The 17,451-nt window shown below is 44.1% G+C and overlaps 1 protein-coding gene across 1 annotated transcript in view; it reads right to left on the bottom strand.

Annotated features, from left to right (window-relative positions):
- The window catches only part of MYO7B (myosin VIIB), a 177,287-nt gene that overhangs the window by 53,305 nt on the left and 106,531 nt on the right, over positions 1-17,451 (bottom strand). The window contains exons 15-20 of the mRNA XM_083178235.1: positions 16,891-17,026; positions 16,038-16,198; positions 15,086-15,223; positions 11,726-11,884; positions 11,141-11,233; positions 641-735 (exon numbers count right to left, since the gene is read on the bottom strand). Of these exons, the coding sequence (XP_083034361.1) occupies positions 641-735; positions 11,141-11,233; positions 11,726-11,884; positions 15,086-15,223; positions 16,038-16,198; positions 16,891-17,026 (782 nt within the window). The remainder of the gene's footprint in view (positions 1-640; positions 736-11,140; positions 11,234-11,725; positions 11,885-15,085; positions 15,224-16,037; positions 16,199-16,890; positions 17,027-17,451) is intronic.

Raw genomic sequence — 17,451 nt, 5'->3', positions numbered from 1 at the left:
AGGCCATGCCCTCTAGCAAAGGCCATGCCCACCCACCCAGTAGCTCCACCCCCTTTCAGATCCTGGTTTAAGGATGAGGAAAGTTAGGAGGTATGCTCTATGGGTTATTTTTAGTAATATGTTAAAACTACATAGCACAATACTACAATAATGCTCAGCAACAATATTTCATTTAGTCACTTGATTCTACTTTTTTCTGCAGCGCTAACAAGTTTTAACATCACACTTCTGTAGAGAATAATGCTTTACTTCTGACTAAAACATACCTCCCAACTTTCTCTGTCACTGTAGCGGGACACACAAAATTTGTGGGTATGGCCTGCTGGGAAAGGGGCATGGCTTACAAGTCACATCCTTATGCTAGGCCATGCCCCATCTTGCTGCTGTGGGGGCATGGCTAGAGGCTCTGTGATCTTATAGCCATGCCCCCAGCCCCTCTGGCTGCGTGGCGTCTATTCACCGCTGCTCACCGTCTGACAGGGGGGATCCCAACTGCCCCCCACCACAGGACACTGCCGGCCCGGGCTGAACGTGGGAACGTACCCAAAAAACGGGACGTTCCCGCGGAAAGTGGGACATTTGGGAAGTATGCTAAAAACATTCAAAAGTCAAAGTATACATAAACTATTGTTTTCCTTACCTGTCTTTGTATCCTCTTAAAACTCTTTGGATGAGAACTGCTTTGTATATGAGGGCTTTGTCACGTTCCACCTCCAGTTCAGTGTCATGATAATCCTTACCAAAGAATAACAGTTTAATAGTAACTCTGCACTGAGAAATCAGTTTAATGCTATATATTATAAAGCTATACACTGCACATACTTAACTTATTTAAAATGCTTGCTGGGAACCAATGGAGTATTATTTCCCCCCCCCCGGCCCCCGCGTGATTTGCGGGACCCCCTCGACCCCCCCCCCCCTCCCGCGATTTGCGGACCTCCTCCCCCTCCCGCGATTCACGGCACCCCCCTTCCTGCGATTTGCCCGCGATTCGTGGACCCCCCTCACGTCCCCCCTCACGCAATTCACGGCACCCCCACCCCCTCCTGTGATTTGCAGCCCCCCACGACCCCCCTCCCGCGATTCATGCCCCCTCCTGCGATTCACGGACCCCCGTGCCACCTCCCCTGTGCCCCCCCTCCCTTGATTCACGGCACCCCCCGCACCCCTCCCGCGATTCACGGACCTCCACAACCCCCCCTCCCGCAATTCACTGACCAGGACAACCCCCCTCCCGCAATTTGCGGACCCCCCTTCCCACGATTCAACCCCCCTGCGCCCACTCCCACGTTTTGCGGACCCCTGCCCCCTCCCGCTAATTGCGGATCCCCGCACACCCCCCCCCTCCCGCAATTTGCAGACCCCCCTGGACCCCTTCCAGGAATTACACCCCCCAGCGGACCCTCTCAACCCCGATCCCGCATTTCACATACCCCCGTGACAATGGGGGATTCTGTACCGCCACAAGCAGGTGCCAGCCCTAGGTGGGAAATCCGGCCCTGAAAGCCGCGCTGCAGGTTCCCCCACTGCCAAGAACTTTTATCAATGTCTTGCCCACATACCACTATTATACAGCCTCCTGCTCTCATGCACGCTCACTCCCTCCCAGTGGGAGGAACACGCTCACCCACTGCTGGGAGCTGCATACTGTCCCCCACCCTCCTCTATCGATGGTTTATGGCCGATGTTGAATACTTTTGCCATCGATGTGGGAGGACCAGATGGTTTCCCTACATCGATGGCAAAGGAGAACCGATCAAGTTTCAAATTTTTTTAAGGTGCCGGGACACAGAGTATAGCTCCGCCCCCCACACCCGGAAGTCCCGCCACCAAGTTCTGATTGACCCATGGTCTATTCAGTCAGATATAATGGATGACCATCGATAGCTACAACATCAATGGTCATCCAAGTAATATGTTACTACTATCGATGGCAGGGTGCCAAATCGCCATCAATGCCAACCATCAATGGCGTCTGCACCAATTCCTATCCCTACTCAGCAACAGCCAAAAACCTTTACTACCCCTCATGCCCACACACCTCTATCACTGCCCTGCCTCCTGTTCTCCTGCCCCATAACTTCCGGCAGTGGGGACCCGCTCACCCTGTGTTGCCCACATTCTCCTATCATGCTTTACCACCCAGCCTCCTGCTCTCATGCACCCTAACTCCCACCCAGTAGGAGGAGACACTGACTCAGGTGCTGCCACGCTGGACCCTCACGCACTGGCAGAAGCTGCACAGTGTCCCCCACCCTCCTCTTTAGTCCCCCGTATGCCCACACACCCCTATCACTACCCAGCTTCCTGCTCTCCTGAACCATAACTTCCACCACTGGGGAGTCGCTGACGCTGTGTTGCCCACATAACCCTATCATGCCTCATAGCCCAGCCTCCTGTTCTCATGCACCCTAACTCCCACCCAGTAGGAGGAGACACTGACTCAGGGCCACCGTCCTGTACTCCTGTGCTGCCACGCTGGACCCTCACCCACTGGCAGAAGCTGCACAGTGTCCCCCACCCTCCTCTTTAGTCCCCTTATGCCCACACACCCCTATCACTACCCAGCCTCCTGTTTTCCTGTGTCGTGACCTCCGCCAGTGGGGAGCCGCTGACTCAAAAACACCCTACTATACTATTGCACACACACACCTAAACAACACGCACGCACATCCACAAATGTCACTGTACCATCCACACTATCAATGTACATCTTACTCTGTAACCGCTTTTTAATTAAACAAAAGTATACACACCCCCTTCCAAATCATATGCTCTCTATTTAACACATTTCACCTATAACTCAAGCTGCAATACAGGCCATCTTTCATACAATTCTAACCATATGTCTCAAAATACAAACGTTCACAAATTAAGGGGGCGCAGCCCCTTACGCCGGTGTGAAGAGTGCCCGTAGGGCGCGATGAATCACCTAGTATATATACATGTTTGCTGTGGAACGTGCTTTGTTCATACACAATCCCGAGACCAGGGGGTCTCTGGTGCTGTACACACGGTACATAGATGACCTCCTGGTCTTGTGGAGTGGTGACAAAGTGGTATTGCAAAACCTTATTGAGTCTCATAATGCCACCGAGTCTCCAGTGAAATTTACATATGAGATGGATGAACATTCAATACACTATCTGGATGTAAATATCAAAATTGAGGATGGGCAGATTGTTACATCCCTTTATAGTAAGCCAACGGACAGGAATAATACTCTACTATATTCTAGTTATCACCCTGTCTCCCTCAAAAAAGGCCTGCCTTTCTCCCAAATGCTCCGCGCACGGAGAATTATAAGTAAAAATTATGACCTGGAGAAGTCACTCGCAGATATGGTCTTAAAATTCCATATGCGGGGATATGATCTGACTGCACTGGAACATACTAAAGCGAGAGTCCTCAATATGTCCAGAGAACAATCTCTGGTTTCTAGGGGTGCCTCCAAAAATATAGATAACAGAGTTAACCGGGGAAATTCATTTCACCCAGCAAGTGAAGAAATTAAGAGCATATCTAAGAAGTATTGGCCGATTGTTAGCACTGACCCTGCTTTGCCAGTATTTAGCAACAAAACCTTGCTGCACTCCTATACCAAGGGCAAAAGCCTAAGAGATCATCTGGTTAGGAATGATGTTACATTTCCGATTGGCAGAGATGCTCCCTTCTGGGGTAATCCAAAGAAGGGGTGCTTCAAGTGCAGCGGGTGCACTACATGTAGCTACATGATCCAATGTGAATCGTTCTGCCATCCATTTTCAGGCAAAAAACTCAAGATACAACACAGGGTCGGATGCAACACTAAATTCGTGATCTATCTGATCAGTTGCCCTTGCGGCCGACATTACGTCGGTAAGACAGATAGAACCTTCAAAGAGAGGGCTGCTGCCCATCGTTCAGCGATTAAATCGGCCATACAAACAAGACACAGCGAGCAGCCTGTAGCTCGGCATTTTGCCAAAGCCAGGCATAACCTTGCAACGCTCCGTTATCGAATCATTGATCATGTCCCACCAATGAAAAGGGGTGGGGATAGATCTTTGAAGCTTCTCCGATTGGAGAGCCGCTGGATTTTTAATTTAGACACACTGAACCCACGGGGCCTAAAGGAGAATCTAGGCCTGTCATGTTTTTTATAAAGGAGCTAGACACGCTGTTTAGGTTGGGTTGTTCTTTGTAGTTTTACTGTACTTATCTAAATTGATTGTTTGCCACATCAGGTAGTGAGAATGTGGTTTCTACTTAAATAGGCATATTTCAGGAAGGTATACCAACATCATATTATTGATATCAGATATCTGTATAGTACAAAAAGTTATATCTGAAATAAGGATGCAGTTATTTAGTGTTGTTTTTATGTATGTTTGTAGGTAGTTTTCACTGTTTTGATATATAGATTGGCCGCCTATACTACGGCGATCAGTTCTGTGGTTTTATCATGTATTGTTTTTTATGTACACGATTGTAACCATGGTGCCTGTGGCTTTGTTTACAGGTTGCCATGGCTGCTATGCATGCACGGGGCTCCTTCGTGCTTCCCGCTGCGTCTGCCAGCGTGTGACGTCATCTTGCAGCGATGCCGCGGGAGACGACGGGCGGCACGAACGCTCTGGCATAAGGTATTTAAACTTTGTTTGTATCACTGTAAATGTCTTTCCTGCACCTTGATAAAGGAGCCAGTGGGCTCAGAAACGTTGGTCAGCAACCCACAGCGTGGTCTATTCTTTCTTTGAGTGCCGCCATCCCCCCTGTATTATATATATATATATATATATATATATATATGTGTACTTTAGTGGATTGGGCGGCACTCAGACGACTTTGAAGAAATAACTGAAGACCACACAGGTACAGTTGAAGATCTACGTTTCGAGATTTATTCACCCTACACCACAGAAGAGCCGCTTATACAAAATACACCACTCTAGAGCCACTTATGTTATTCACCACAGTAGAGCCCTTTATACACTTTATACCACAGTAGAGCCGCTTGTACACCCTACACCACAGAAGGGCCACCACTTATGTGTTTCACCACAATAAAGCCATTTATATACTTTACACCACAGTAGAGCCACTTATACATGATACACCACAGTGTAGCCCCTTATAGACATTACAACACAGTAGAGCTCCTTATACATGTAGAGCTGCTAATAAGCCCCAGTAAAGGTCTTTGTACACTTTACACCACAGTAGAGCTGCTTATACAAATTACGCCATAGTAGAGCTGCTTATAAACGTTACACCACAGAAGAGCTGCTTAGACATGTTACCCCACAGTACAGTCCATTATAGGCATTAGTTCTTTATACACTTTACACCACAGTAGATCTGCTTATATACTGTACACTACACTGGAACTGCTTATACATACTACACCACAGTAGAGCTACTTATATGTGTTACATTTTGTTTATGTCATTTGAGTAATTTCTGGATTTTTTACTCCTTGTTGCATATATGCTAGCTGACTGGGAGTTTTATTGCGGGGTGCCGGACGGGGTCCCGACAGTTGGTATCCCGACAGGCATTTACCCGACGTCGGGATCCCGACTGTCAAAACACGACAGCCGGGTTCCCGACGGCCACTTGCTATTTTCCATCGTGGGGGTCCACGACCCCCATTGAGGGAGAATAGAATAGGTGCCCGCAGCGTGGCAAGCGCAGCGATCCCGCAAGGGGCTTAGTTGCGCTCACCATGCTGTCTGGGTCCGGGCCATTCAGGATCCCGACGTCGGGCTAATGACTGTCGGACCACTGTACCACACCCTTATTGCGCACTTCTGGAACACCTTTTTCTATATCTATGTGTTACACCTCAGTAAAGCTATTTACACACTTCATACCACAGTAGAGCCACTTATACATGTTACATCATATTAGAACCGGTAACAAGCTTAAACCACTGTAAAGGTCCATATACACTTTACACCACAGTAGAGTCGCATATACTGGTTTACCACAGTAGAGCCACCAATAAACATTATGCTACAGTGGACGATGTCCTACTTACAATCTCCGATCCAGCTAACTCCCTCCCTCACCTTTTCCGAGAGATAGAGGTTTTTGGGGCATTGTTGGGCTATAAAATTAATCCGGTAAAAACTGAGGTCCTAGACCTTTATGTCCCTCAGCACATTAAAGACTCACTGGCGTTGTCCCATGACTTCCGCTGGAGTAGACGACAGCTCACTTATCTGGGTATTGCCATTACTAAAAACTATCAGCAACTCTATCAAGCCAACTATCCTAAATGAACTGCTAGTTTTCAAAAAGATCTAGCTAGGGGAGCGTATCATATTTCCTGGATCGGTAGGGTTAAGGCCATTAAGATGAACTTATTACCCAGACTACTCTATTATTTTCAAACCCTGCCTATTCGCGTTCCCCCTTGTATCTTTAAACTTTTACAACAGAATATTATGGACTTTATTTGGTCCAAAAAAAGGCCTAGAGTGAGTTGTTCAGTCATTCAGAGACGCTCTTCCAGCGGCGGTCTTGGGGTCCCGAACTTTAAATCATGCTATTTGGTGGCGGGATTGGCCCAATGTGTCCTCTGGAACAGAAGTAACTCTGACAGGGTTTGGGTGGGAATTGAATCTCAAGCTCTCAAACTTCACTCCGTCTCCTCTCTTTTATGGGTATCCAGAACTCTCCGTCCCAAGCTAACAAGAGCCCATCTGACAATTTCCCATTCTCTTGACATTTGGGACACGGCTAACAAAATATTTAAGCTCGCACCCTCCCCTAGCCCCCTGATCCCCTTATTTGATAATCCTAATTTTTTCCCGGGTTGCTCCCCAGGGTCTTTTAGTAACTGGTGGAAAAATAGGATCAATTTTCTCAACGATATTTCTCAAACTTCCTCTTTCCCCATGTTTGCAGACATTCAAACAAAACACCCCATCCCTCACAAATGTTTCTTTCAATATCTCCAACTGAGACACTTTCACTCCTCAACCAATGCGCAACTTATCGCCAGACCACTCACCTCACTAGAATATTTGTTTTTTCGTAGGGCCTCCACTAAAGCCCTTATATCGACTTTGTACCTCTCTCTTTTACCCCAAACGTCTAATATTAGGGATTCATTTGGTAAGGCATGGGAATCTGACCTGGGGGAGACGCTGGAGGATGATGAGTGGGCTGACGTTTACTCTAGCATCGCCTCCAGCTCGATTTGTGTACGGCTGAAAGAGAATGCATATAAACTACTCTACAGATGGTACTATATCCTAACTAGGCTTAATAAAATGAACCCTATGCTGGAGATGCAAAGATTCGGATGGCACTTTTTTGCATATCTGGTGGGACTGCCCGGTTTTGGCCCCTCTATGGCAAGAGCTGACAGCTTTAGCTAAATCTATTTTATCTCTGAATATTCCCTTTAAGGCTGGCCTTTTCTTCTCTCTATGGATATCCCAGATGCTACTCGGGCCCAAAACAAATTGTTTAATCACATGGTTTTAGCGGTCAGAACCTGTATAGCGAGTCATTGGAAATCTTCAGCAATCCCATCATTGGCTGAAGTTACCTCTAAGATCTGGCATATCCATTCGATGGAGTACATCACCAGTATCTTGAGATGCTCTTCCAAAAAGTTTATCAAGATCTGGGAACCCTGGACCAGTCACTTTAACCCCTTCACGACATATGACGTATATATACGTCATATGTCGGTTGCGGGGGAATCAAGCCAGCTCACGGAGTGAGCTGGCTTGAAAGAGAGCAGGTAATGGCTGTATATTACAGCCAGGTCCCTGCTCTCACGGCCACGAGCGGCGAGTTCGCCGATCGTGGCCGTTTAACCCTTTAAGCACCGCGGGCAAAGCGCCCGCAGTGCTTAAATAGCTGATCGGAGGGGGGGCGCCCCCCTCCGGCGCCGATCGGGGCCCCCCGCAGCGAGATCGGAGGGTGCCGATCGGTTGCCATGGTAGCCAGGGGTCTAATGTAGACCCCTGTGCTGGCCGTGTATGCATACCTATTACATCCTGCCTCAGGCAGGATGTAATAGGAAGTGCATAAAATCACTACGTTCAGCCATAGAGCTCTATGGCTGAACCTAGTACAGGCGATCGCGCCCCCTAGTGGTCAAGTACACTAGGGGGCCTTGTAGTAAAAGTAAAAAAAAAAAAAAAATAAAGTTTAAAAATAAAAAATAAATAAAAAAATATTAAAAGTTCAAATCACCCCCCTTTCCCCATTTCACAAATAAAAATAAATAAAAAATAAAAAAAATAAACATATTTGGTATCGCCGCGTTCCTAAAAGTCCGATCTATTAAAATATAACATTAGTTATCCCGCACGGTTAAAGGCGTAAACGGAAAATAATCCCCAACGCCAAAACTACGTTTTTTGGTCGCATCGCCTACCCAAAAAAAATAGCTAAAAGAGATCAGAAAGTCGCCCATATCCCATAATGGTATTAATTAAAAAGTACACTTCAGCCCGCAAAAAATGAGCCCTCACCCAGGTCCGTAGGTGGAAAAATAAAAAAGTTATAAGCCGCAGAACATGGCGACGCGACGCAAATTCGAAAAACCGTAACATATTCTATTTTTTTTTTTAGTCGTAAAACGTAACGAAAACTATATAAGTTTGGTATCACCGGAATCGTAACGACCCATAGAATAAAGATAAGCCATCATTTTAAACGAACTATGAACTCCAAAAAAACCGTAACCAGCGCAAAATTGTGGAATTGCGTTTTTTTTTCTTTTTACCCCACATTGAATTATTTCCTGATTCCCCAGAATATTATACGGTATAGTAAATGGTACCATTAAAAAGTACAACTTGTCCCGCAAAAAAAAAGCCCTCATGTGTCTATATAGCCGGAAAATTAAAAAAGTTACGCTTATTTGAACGCAAGGAGGAAAAAAAAAAAAAAAATTACCTTAAAAGGCAATGTCGTGAAGGGGTTAATGTACCTCCAGCGTTCCTATAAGAATAAAGGCTCTGACCAGTTAACTTCCTATTTGATGTTTTGTTGAGTTTGCCTAGGCCAGTCGGGTGGGACTCTACCCACTCTTCCCCTCCTTTCCATTCCCGTCTTTTCCTCATTTTCTTTACTCCCCACCTCTCCCATTACTCCTTTCCCTATCTTGCTTACCCACTAACTCCCCTTCTCTAGATTTTATTATGGTTTCTGTAGGATGTTGCTTTTCACTAAAATGTCCTATTCTCCTCTTTTTTTTTTTTTAAACCTTATAATTAAAAATAATAGTGATGCCTTTGTATTAGGTTCTTTGTGCACATTTGAATCTTTTTACGAACCTCTGCGTAGGTTCTTCATTGGTTCTTTCACCCTTGTTTTTAGGGCATTTCACTAATAAAATGTATATTTAAAAAAAAACAAAAAACATTATGCTACAGTACAGCCCCATAAAGACAATATGCCCCAGCATGAACCACTATGGTAAAGCCACTTATGCACATAACACTGCAGTAGAGCTGTTTTTACACATTACACTACAGTAGAGCCACTTATACACATTACACCTGCTTATATGCATTACACCACAGTAGAGCTGCTTATATTACACCATAGTAGAGATACTTATACATGTCATGCCACAATAGTGCCCCATAAAGACAATATGCCACATTAGAGCCATTTTCAGACATTACACCACAGTAGAGCTACTTATACATGTTAAGCAAAAGTAAAGACCCTCATAGATGTTATACCATAGTAGAACTGCTTAGTAACGTTACTGCAATAGAGCCCCGTACGTCACATCAGAGCAGCTTATACATGTTACACCAAAGTAGAGCCCCTGTGCATGTGTCATAGCAAAATACGATGAGCACTGATGAAATAGTATTTATATATGTCAACCAACAGTAATCATGTTTATTTATTAATTACTATTTATTAATAATGAATATAACGTTTAAGCACCTTTTGGATAATTTAGGAGGCTACAGTGATAAACAGCTCCTGAGGTAGGTACTGGCATTTCCATGCCAATCTCATAAGCACATTCATGTGTAAAAACCAGGCACAGCTGACTGTACACTTCCCATATTATACTTCCAGCATCCAGGAGTAGCCGGGTGTCACTGGCATGCAGTGGGTATCCTGTGAAGTTGCTGGCTGAGTTCCAAATTGTATGCTGCCTGGCCAGGCAGAGACTCTTTAAGATGGTCAGTGAGCTCCATTCTACATGACTTCTGTAACTTTAAGCAGGTATTGATGAAATGGTGCCACTTCCACCTGGGTCCCAAATGTAGCTCCAATCCTATGTATTGGTACAGTGATGTCCCCTGTTATGGTGTTATGCGTATGGGTGCATTTTGGATCTGAATAGTAGTGGCCGCTACCAGTTTGACAGGACACTGGCTGGCTGAGAGACAGCCATTCTCAGCCAACAAGCAGACTATTACCATGACAACGGCCGCTTATTGTACCTTAGAGAAGGCAGCTTGCTGGAGCTAAGCAAAGCGATCCGTCACTTTTCAGGAAACCATCTTTATCATTTCTACTTATATTAGTCACTCAGTATGACTGTTTATTGCCTACAGTTTCTATAGTTAAGATCTAAACAGAACACAATATGAATGTATAACTGCTGAATGAGGTTTTAAAGTATGTGTGATTGTAATAAAGGAGGAACATGCTGTATGTTATGGGGCAGCACGGACAGTGTAATGGTTAGCATTACTGCCTCACAGTGCTGAGGTCATGGGTTAGATACCCACATGGCCCTGTGCGGAGTTTGTATATTCTCCCTTGCTTGCATGGGCTTACTGCGGGTACTCCGGTTTCCTCCCACAATCCAAAAATATATTGGTAGGCTAATTGGCTTCCAACAAAATTAACCCTAGAATGTATGTACATGTGTTAGGGAATATAGATTGTAAGCTCCACTGGGGCAGGGACTGATGTGAATGTTCAAATATTCTCTGTAAAGCGCTGCGGAATATATGTCCGCTATATAGGAAACTGTATGTCCAAAAGAGATCCCTTGTATTAAGACATCATCTACAATGTGTACATTTTGAGACTCACAGCAAGTATACAATGCAGTTCCCCTTTAAAGGATTCTAATCATTTATTATAGCAGCCAGATATTAGTTTGGAATGTAATTACAAAGTCATATGGAGAAAGAGTTCAAATTCTTACCTTTAAGAAAACTTTTGTCTTTCCTACTTTCCAGTCTTCATTTTTACCAATGACCGCCCCAATAATATCAATGCAGCAATCTAGGTGGTCCCACTGATATGCAAACAAACAGAAATGTTCTCAGTTAACAAAATTTATAACAAGATAAAGGTAAAGGTACACAAATGAAAAGTGGACCTAGCAGCATGTTATACTGTATACATGTAGGATCCAAAAGAAATGAGCCTTTGGTAGCTGGGAATTGTTACATAATTAGATTCTGCATATTTTCAGGGTTAAAAATGATAGGTTCAAATTAAAATTCTTTAAAGTGGTTCCGTTGAAGGGAAATACTTTTTAATTATCTCTTTACGATCAGCAACAGTACCCATAAGTAGATAATATGACTTCTAATAATATATACTTCAGTAATCCTTCTGAAAGCTGTAATGTACAGGCTGTATTTCAACTTCATAATAGCTAAGCAGTGCTGCAACTTATAACCGCTGTTTATTGGCTGTCAGAATTTAAAATAAAATCTTCAAACTCTTAAAGCTATTATACTTTCTGCAATGATTTTAGGGATTGAAGGCAATGCACCCTTACCTTATTGCGACTAGGAGACTGCAGCGGCAGTAGCACACGAAATCTGTGGAAGAATTCAGAGAAGTTATAACGAATTGGGTACCCTGCCTTCCGGATTCTTATGGTCTCCATCATTCCAGAATATCGCAGTTGCTGGATACAAAGCTCCCGATCAAACACCTAAGGATATGAAAGGGATTAACAGTTGAGGGGAGGTGAAGATGCATTGGCAAGGTCGTTTTAAACATTAACTCAATCAGCTCTGTCTTCCATTATAATGAATATACCAGTATACGTATTTTATGTTCTGCTCTGTATAAAATAGAGTTGATTAGTTTGAAGAGCTAAATAATTTGTACCCTGGATATGACACCTAGACTAGGAATGAGAGATGGGTTTGAGGGCTTTAAAGTAAAAAGTAAAAAATAAAACCATTCATTTCTTTTACATCAGCTCCTTTGACCCACGATTCTTCTCTATTCTTACGTTTCATGTCCTTTAACCGTATCCGACATGTTTTCTTTACTAGTGTATTATATAGAAGGTTACAGAGGTACTGTAGCCACTCATTTACCTGAAAACATTCTTTTGAAACAATAAAGTACATGGTTGTCTGTGTTGGCCAGTGAACCAAATGAATATATTCAATTTACAGTGAATACAATCAGTGGTGTACCTAAAATTTGTGCATACCCCCTCACTGCTGCATCTGCCGCCACCCGGTCCATTGCTGCTCCGTTGCCGGTCTGCCGGGACCAGCAGATCCTCCTGTCTGTGGTCTCGGCGCTCCTCCTGTTAGAATGTCACTAGCAAAATGGCCACAGCCTTACAGCAGACCGTTATTTAGAATGCGAGAGGAGGTTGCCGCTACACCCCCACACAGCATCAGATTGTCAATCACAGACAGTGTGATGCCATAGTACGATCAAAGTTTCAGAACCACACCGGTAATTTGCATTACGGGTACGGAGCATGCGTACTAAACATTGGTATTTTGTGGCATAGACCGCGTCTCCAATCACATCTGAATCAGGCCCAGTGTGTTGCAGCATTTATCCACACTGATCTCTAGACTTCTTTAAAAGGAACAAAAAAAGATCAACTATTGACTGATATTTAACTCAAAAGCAGAAAGACAACACAAATTTGAAAAGATAAATTATTTTATTTATCTTTTCAAATTTGTGTTGTCTTTCTGCTTCATTTACAATTCCACCTCCAAAATGTATCAGTTAGTTTATAACAACTTGTTCTGATTCTTCAGTGGCAAAAAAGAGCAAGTAACCACTCCAGGATAAAACCATGTTCCACTGTGGGTGGATCAGATTTTAAATGTCCAGAGAATTACATGTGGGAAGGGCGTGTCTAAATTCTAACCTATATTGCCGCATTTGTGAGCATACAAGAGCAGTCAGTATTTACCCTGGTGCAAGGTTTCTCAGCACCGGCCTAGGCAAAACTTCTGCCTACTGCCCTATTACCCCTAAGGGCCATGTAGAAGTGTAGGACCTGTGCAAAGCAATGCTCTGGGGGGACTCCTTCCCACCCATTACTGGGTCTACAACTGTAAATGGCCAAAAAAGGAGTCCCTGCAATGCTGCTACTAGCTTGACTACACCATACTGCCTGGTGCCCTGTTATCGTGTCAGCTGACTGTATGGACAGAATAGAAGCACTTAGGACTAAAATTTAAGTGTTGGTAAGTAAATGATTTCTTCATAGTAAGTGTATGCTTTCATTAATAGAATTGTTAATAGTATACTTTTTATCAATCAACAACATGTAAAGTGAATGAACAGAAGAGAAATCTTAATCAAATCATATGTGGTATAACCACCCTTTGCCTTCAAAACAGCATAAATTATTCTACGTACACTTGCACAAAATCAGGGAGTTTATAGGAATATAGTGAGGTGTATTATTAACCAATTATATCAAACAGGTGAAAAACAGTCATTAATTGAAACAGAAACAGCTGTGTAGGAGGGTTAAAACTGGGTGAGGAACAGCCAAACTCTACTAAAAAGATGAGGTTGTACAGTTTCATGTCACAGGTCATACACCATCATGGCAAGACTCAACACAGCAACAGGATACAAGGTAGTTATACTACAACAGCAAGATCTCTTCCTGGCAAAGATTTCAAAGTAGACTGGGGATAAATATGTGCTGTTCTGAAGGAAAATGGTGGTCACACCAAATATTATTTTGATTTGTAGATTTCTCTTCTGTTCATTTACCTTGCCGAAAGATGCTTTCTTTCTCTGTCTCCACTCTCCCTGTATTGCTTCTCCAGACTATTGGTGAATTCAGGTAGGTTAACAGTGGATCCGGGTAGTGTACAGTTTCCTGGAATAGCCAAAAAGCTTTAGCTGCTTGTCACTTGCTTTAGCAGCGCTGCAGGAACTTCTGGGCCCATACTTCACAGCGCTGCAGAACTCCTGGTCACATACTTTAGCAGCACTGCAGGAAATCCTGGTCACATACTTTAGCAGCGCTGTAGGAACTCCTGGTCACATACTTTAGCAGCACTGCAGGAAATCCTAGTCACATACTTTAGCAGCACTGCAGGAACTCCTGGTTACATACTTTAGCAATGCTGCAGGAACTCCTGGTCACATAATTTAGCAGTGCTGTAGGAACTCCTGGTCACATAATTTAGCAGTGCTGAAGGAACTCCTGGTCACATAATTTAGCATTGCTGCAGGAATTCCTGGTTACATAATTTAGCAGCGCTGCAGGAAATCCTGGTCAAATACTTTAGCAGCACTGCAGGAACTCCATGTTACATACTTTAGCAGTGCTGCAGGAACTCCTGGTCACATAATTTAGCAGTGCTGCAGGAAATCCTGGTCACATACTTTAGCAGTGCTGCAGGAAATCCTGGTCACATTCTTTAGCAGTGCTGCAGGAAATCCTGGTCACATACTTACATACAGCAATGCAGGGACTAATCTATCAGAGGCACCAGGTGCCCTATCACAGGCTGAATCTGTCTAGCCTTAGCAGTCTGCCCCCTCATGTCCTGGCATCCTTAGGTACTGTAGATGTCTAATGGAAGCACCGGTACTGACCTGCATGCAAAAATAAATGTTTTTGCACCCCTTGCATTGCAACGTGGTTTATTCCAGCTACAAAGTTACATTTTTTAGATTTGCTCCCAACTAGGAATCACCCCATAATCTGGCTCTAAAACATTAATAGTATAATAAACTGTTTTAAATGTTTATCTGTATGAAAAAGGTGCATGTGTGTCTTCCAATATGATGAAGTGCATTAGATTTACCAAAAGGGTTATTATTTTTGATTAACCATTTTCCTTTAGGTCCTTTAGGTCTATTAAAGGATACTTAACCAAGGGACACAACAGATTGCACCTACCAATGGTTTCTTTAATGTGTTAGGCTTGATGCAACGGACAAAATAAGGCTGGCAACTGCTCAGGATTTTCATCAGCTGCTCCAGAGACTGTTTGAATTGTCCACCAAGAGTGGGTAAAGACTTATTTGTGTCTGAGATCTGCAGGGGAACAGAGAATATTATAGATTCTAACCATTTTGCCATAAACACCCTGAGCAGGGCCATTTTTTCCACTGGGCTGCGTGGGCTATTGCCCATGGGCCCCACAAGCACAGGGGCCCTAGAGCAGCCTAAAACAAGGCAAATCAGCCAGCATTGGACAGCATCCCTCCTGCCCCATGTCCTCCTCCTCCAGTGGTCACACTGACTGAACGGCGTGAGGTCATCACCCCTAACATTGGGCCTTATTCTGGTCGGTGCGGACGGAGCCGAATATGCGGGCAGGACCGTGCGTCCTAAACCACACCCACTGCCACCAACTGCTATTCCAAACGGACTCAATGGCAGTTGGTGTTTCTACCCTGTTTGAATTTCGAACTGTGCTGCAGCCCCTTGTCTGGGGCCGCCACTGCAAATGAGCCAAATTACTAACTTCCACTTATTCAAATCTTAGAAAAAGTATGAGATTGAACACATGTATTCACAAAGCTCACAGGCAGATGCAAATACAATTCTGTAGCTTATTCCATATATGCAGTACTATTTTTCTGAAAAAATAGGTCCAGGAACTCCAGGTTTGGGGGCGGATCAATTACATAAAAAAAAAAATAGGGAGAGATAGATGTATATATTGTATTTAGAAGAAAAGGCAATCACAGGTGACTTTAAAATAGAACTTATCTTATGGAAAGTAGATTTTCAGTTCCTTATGATGTCATATTTAATTAGGGGTTCAGGAACTGAGTTCCCACTGATTCCTGCTGAAAAATAACACTGCATATATGTGGTTGAAGCCAGGATTAGTAAAGACAACCTTGTGATTGCTCAGGCCTGTGTTTCGGATGATTCCACGCATTGAAGTGCTATGGGTCTCCTTCTCCAGTTGGAAGACCTGCTTCAGAAATTTACTGGTAGAAGAGTGAATCAAAAGTATACAATCTGTGCTCAACAAATCACGGTTTTTGTCCAGGAATCCTGAGTTAAAAGAAGAGTGCCACAACTGATTAAACAAATATGTTTTCTGTAAACAACATCTTTTCTTATAAATCAATAGTTACTATTTCATCAGGAATCCAATATCTACTACACGATAACCTGAAACAGTGTTATAAATGGTTTGATATAGGGGGGTATTCAATGTGTCGCCGCTATTTCCGATGTGGGAAATAGCGGCGGCTCCCTATTCAATGCTGTCTTTAGCGACAGCATTGAAGCGGGATCACGGCAGAACGGGCCCGACTTCAGAAGCTGGCGGCCCGTTCTGCCGATAACGGCAGTGGATTGTCGCTATCCCAGCCGCAGATCGACAATCCACGGCCGTTTTCGCGGCCACGCCCCCTTTGCTCCGATTGGCAGGCGGGACATTGAATCCCGCCTGTCGTTCAGCTGTCGGGCTGACCGCAAACGGGCCAGGATCACGGCTGTCGGCAGGGATCGACAGCCGTGATCCTAGATTGAATACCCCCCTTAGTCACTTTATAGTGTATTCTAACCTTCCTCCGAACCAGTATTAATGTAACAAAGCCCACCTTTGATAAAGTTACCTAGCATAGCGAAACGTGTCAGCGAACTGCTTGGACACCCACCTTTTATACAAAATCCCAGATTGAAGTATGGAATTCAAATATATTATATAATATAAAGTAAATGTTATGCACAGTTCTCACCTGCCGTTTCATAGAACACAACTCCTGCAAAATGGCTTATTCCAAATTTTGTGTCATGGACACTTTTAGATGCGATATAAATGTTACTTTTGCTGTGATTGGAATTCAGTTTGATCAACATAGTAGCATCTGTTCCCTAAAACAAAAATAAAAATAGCACCACATGTGGGAGTTTTATGAACTACTTCCCAACACCTTTATCAGGATTTACAGATCTTTTAGCTTTAAAATATAAAAAACCTAAATCTAAATATGTACTACCAGCCTCTTTGGTCACTATCCAATTAGCTGTCGTCAAATCCCAGATCAATGCTGCACAGTTATTGCGTATCCTACGTGCTTCCTGATGCCCCAGCCCCCATGCACCCCCAGCCCCTGTCCATGTAGTGAATGGATGCCGCACACAGGCATCCATTCACCTCCTCCATGCCTCCAGTGCTGTCTGCAGAGTACAGGGCACTGCGTTCCGGGGGCTGGGGTTCCCCCATTGCTGTAAACGGGACCTGGCTCAGATGACCTGGCATACCCGTCTACACTGCCCTCTACCCAGGTCCTGATGGT

The sequence above is a fragment of the Crinia signifera genome, chromosome 3, assembly GCF_055691185.1.
Source record: "Crinia signifera chromosome 3, ASM5569118v1, whole genome shotgun sequence".
NCBI classification, from domain to species: domain Eukaryota; kingdom Metazoa; phylum Chordata; class Amphibia; order Anura; family Myobatrachidae; genus Crinia; species Crinia signifera.
The sequence above is the reverse complement of the archived record's forward strand: the minus strand, read 5'-3'. Positions and strand labels throughout refer to the sequence as shown.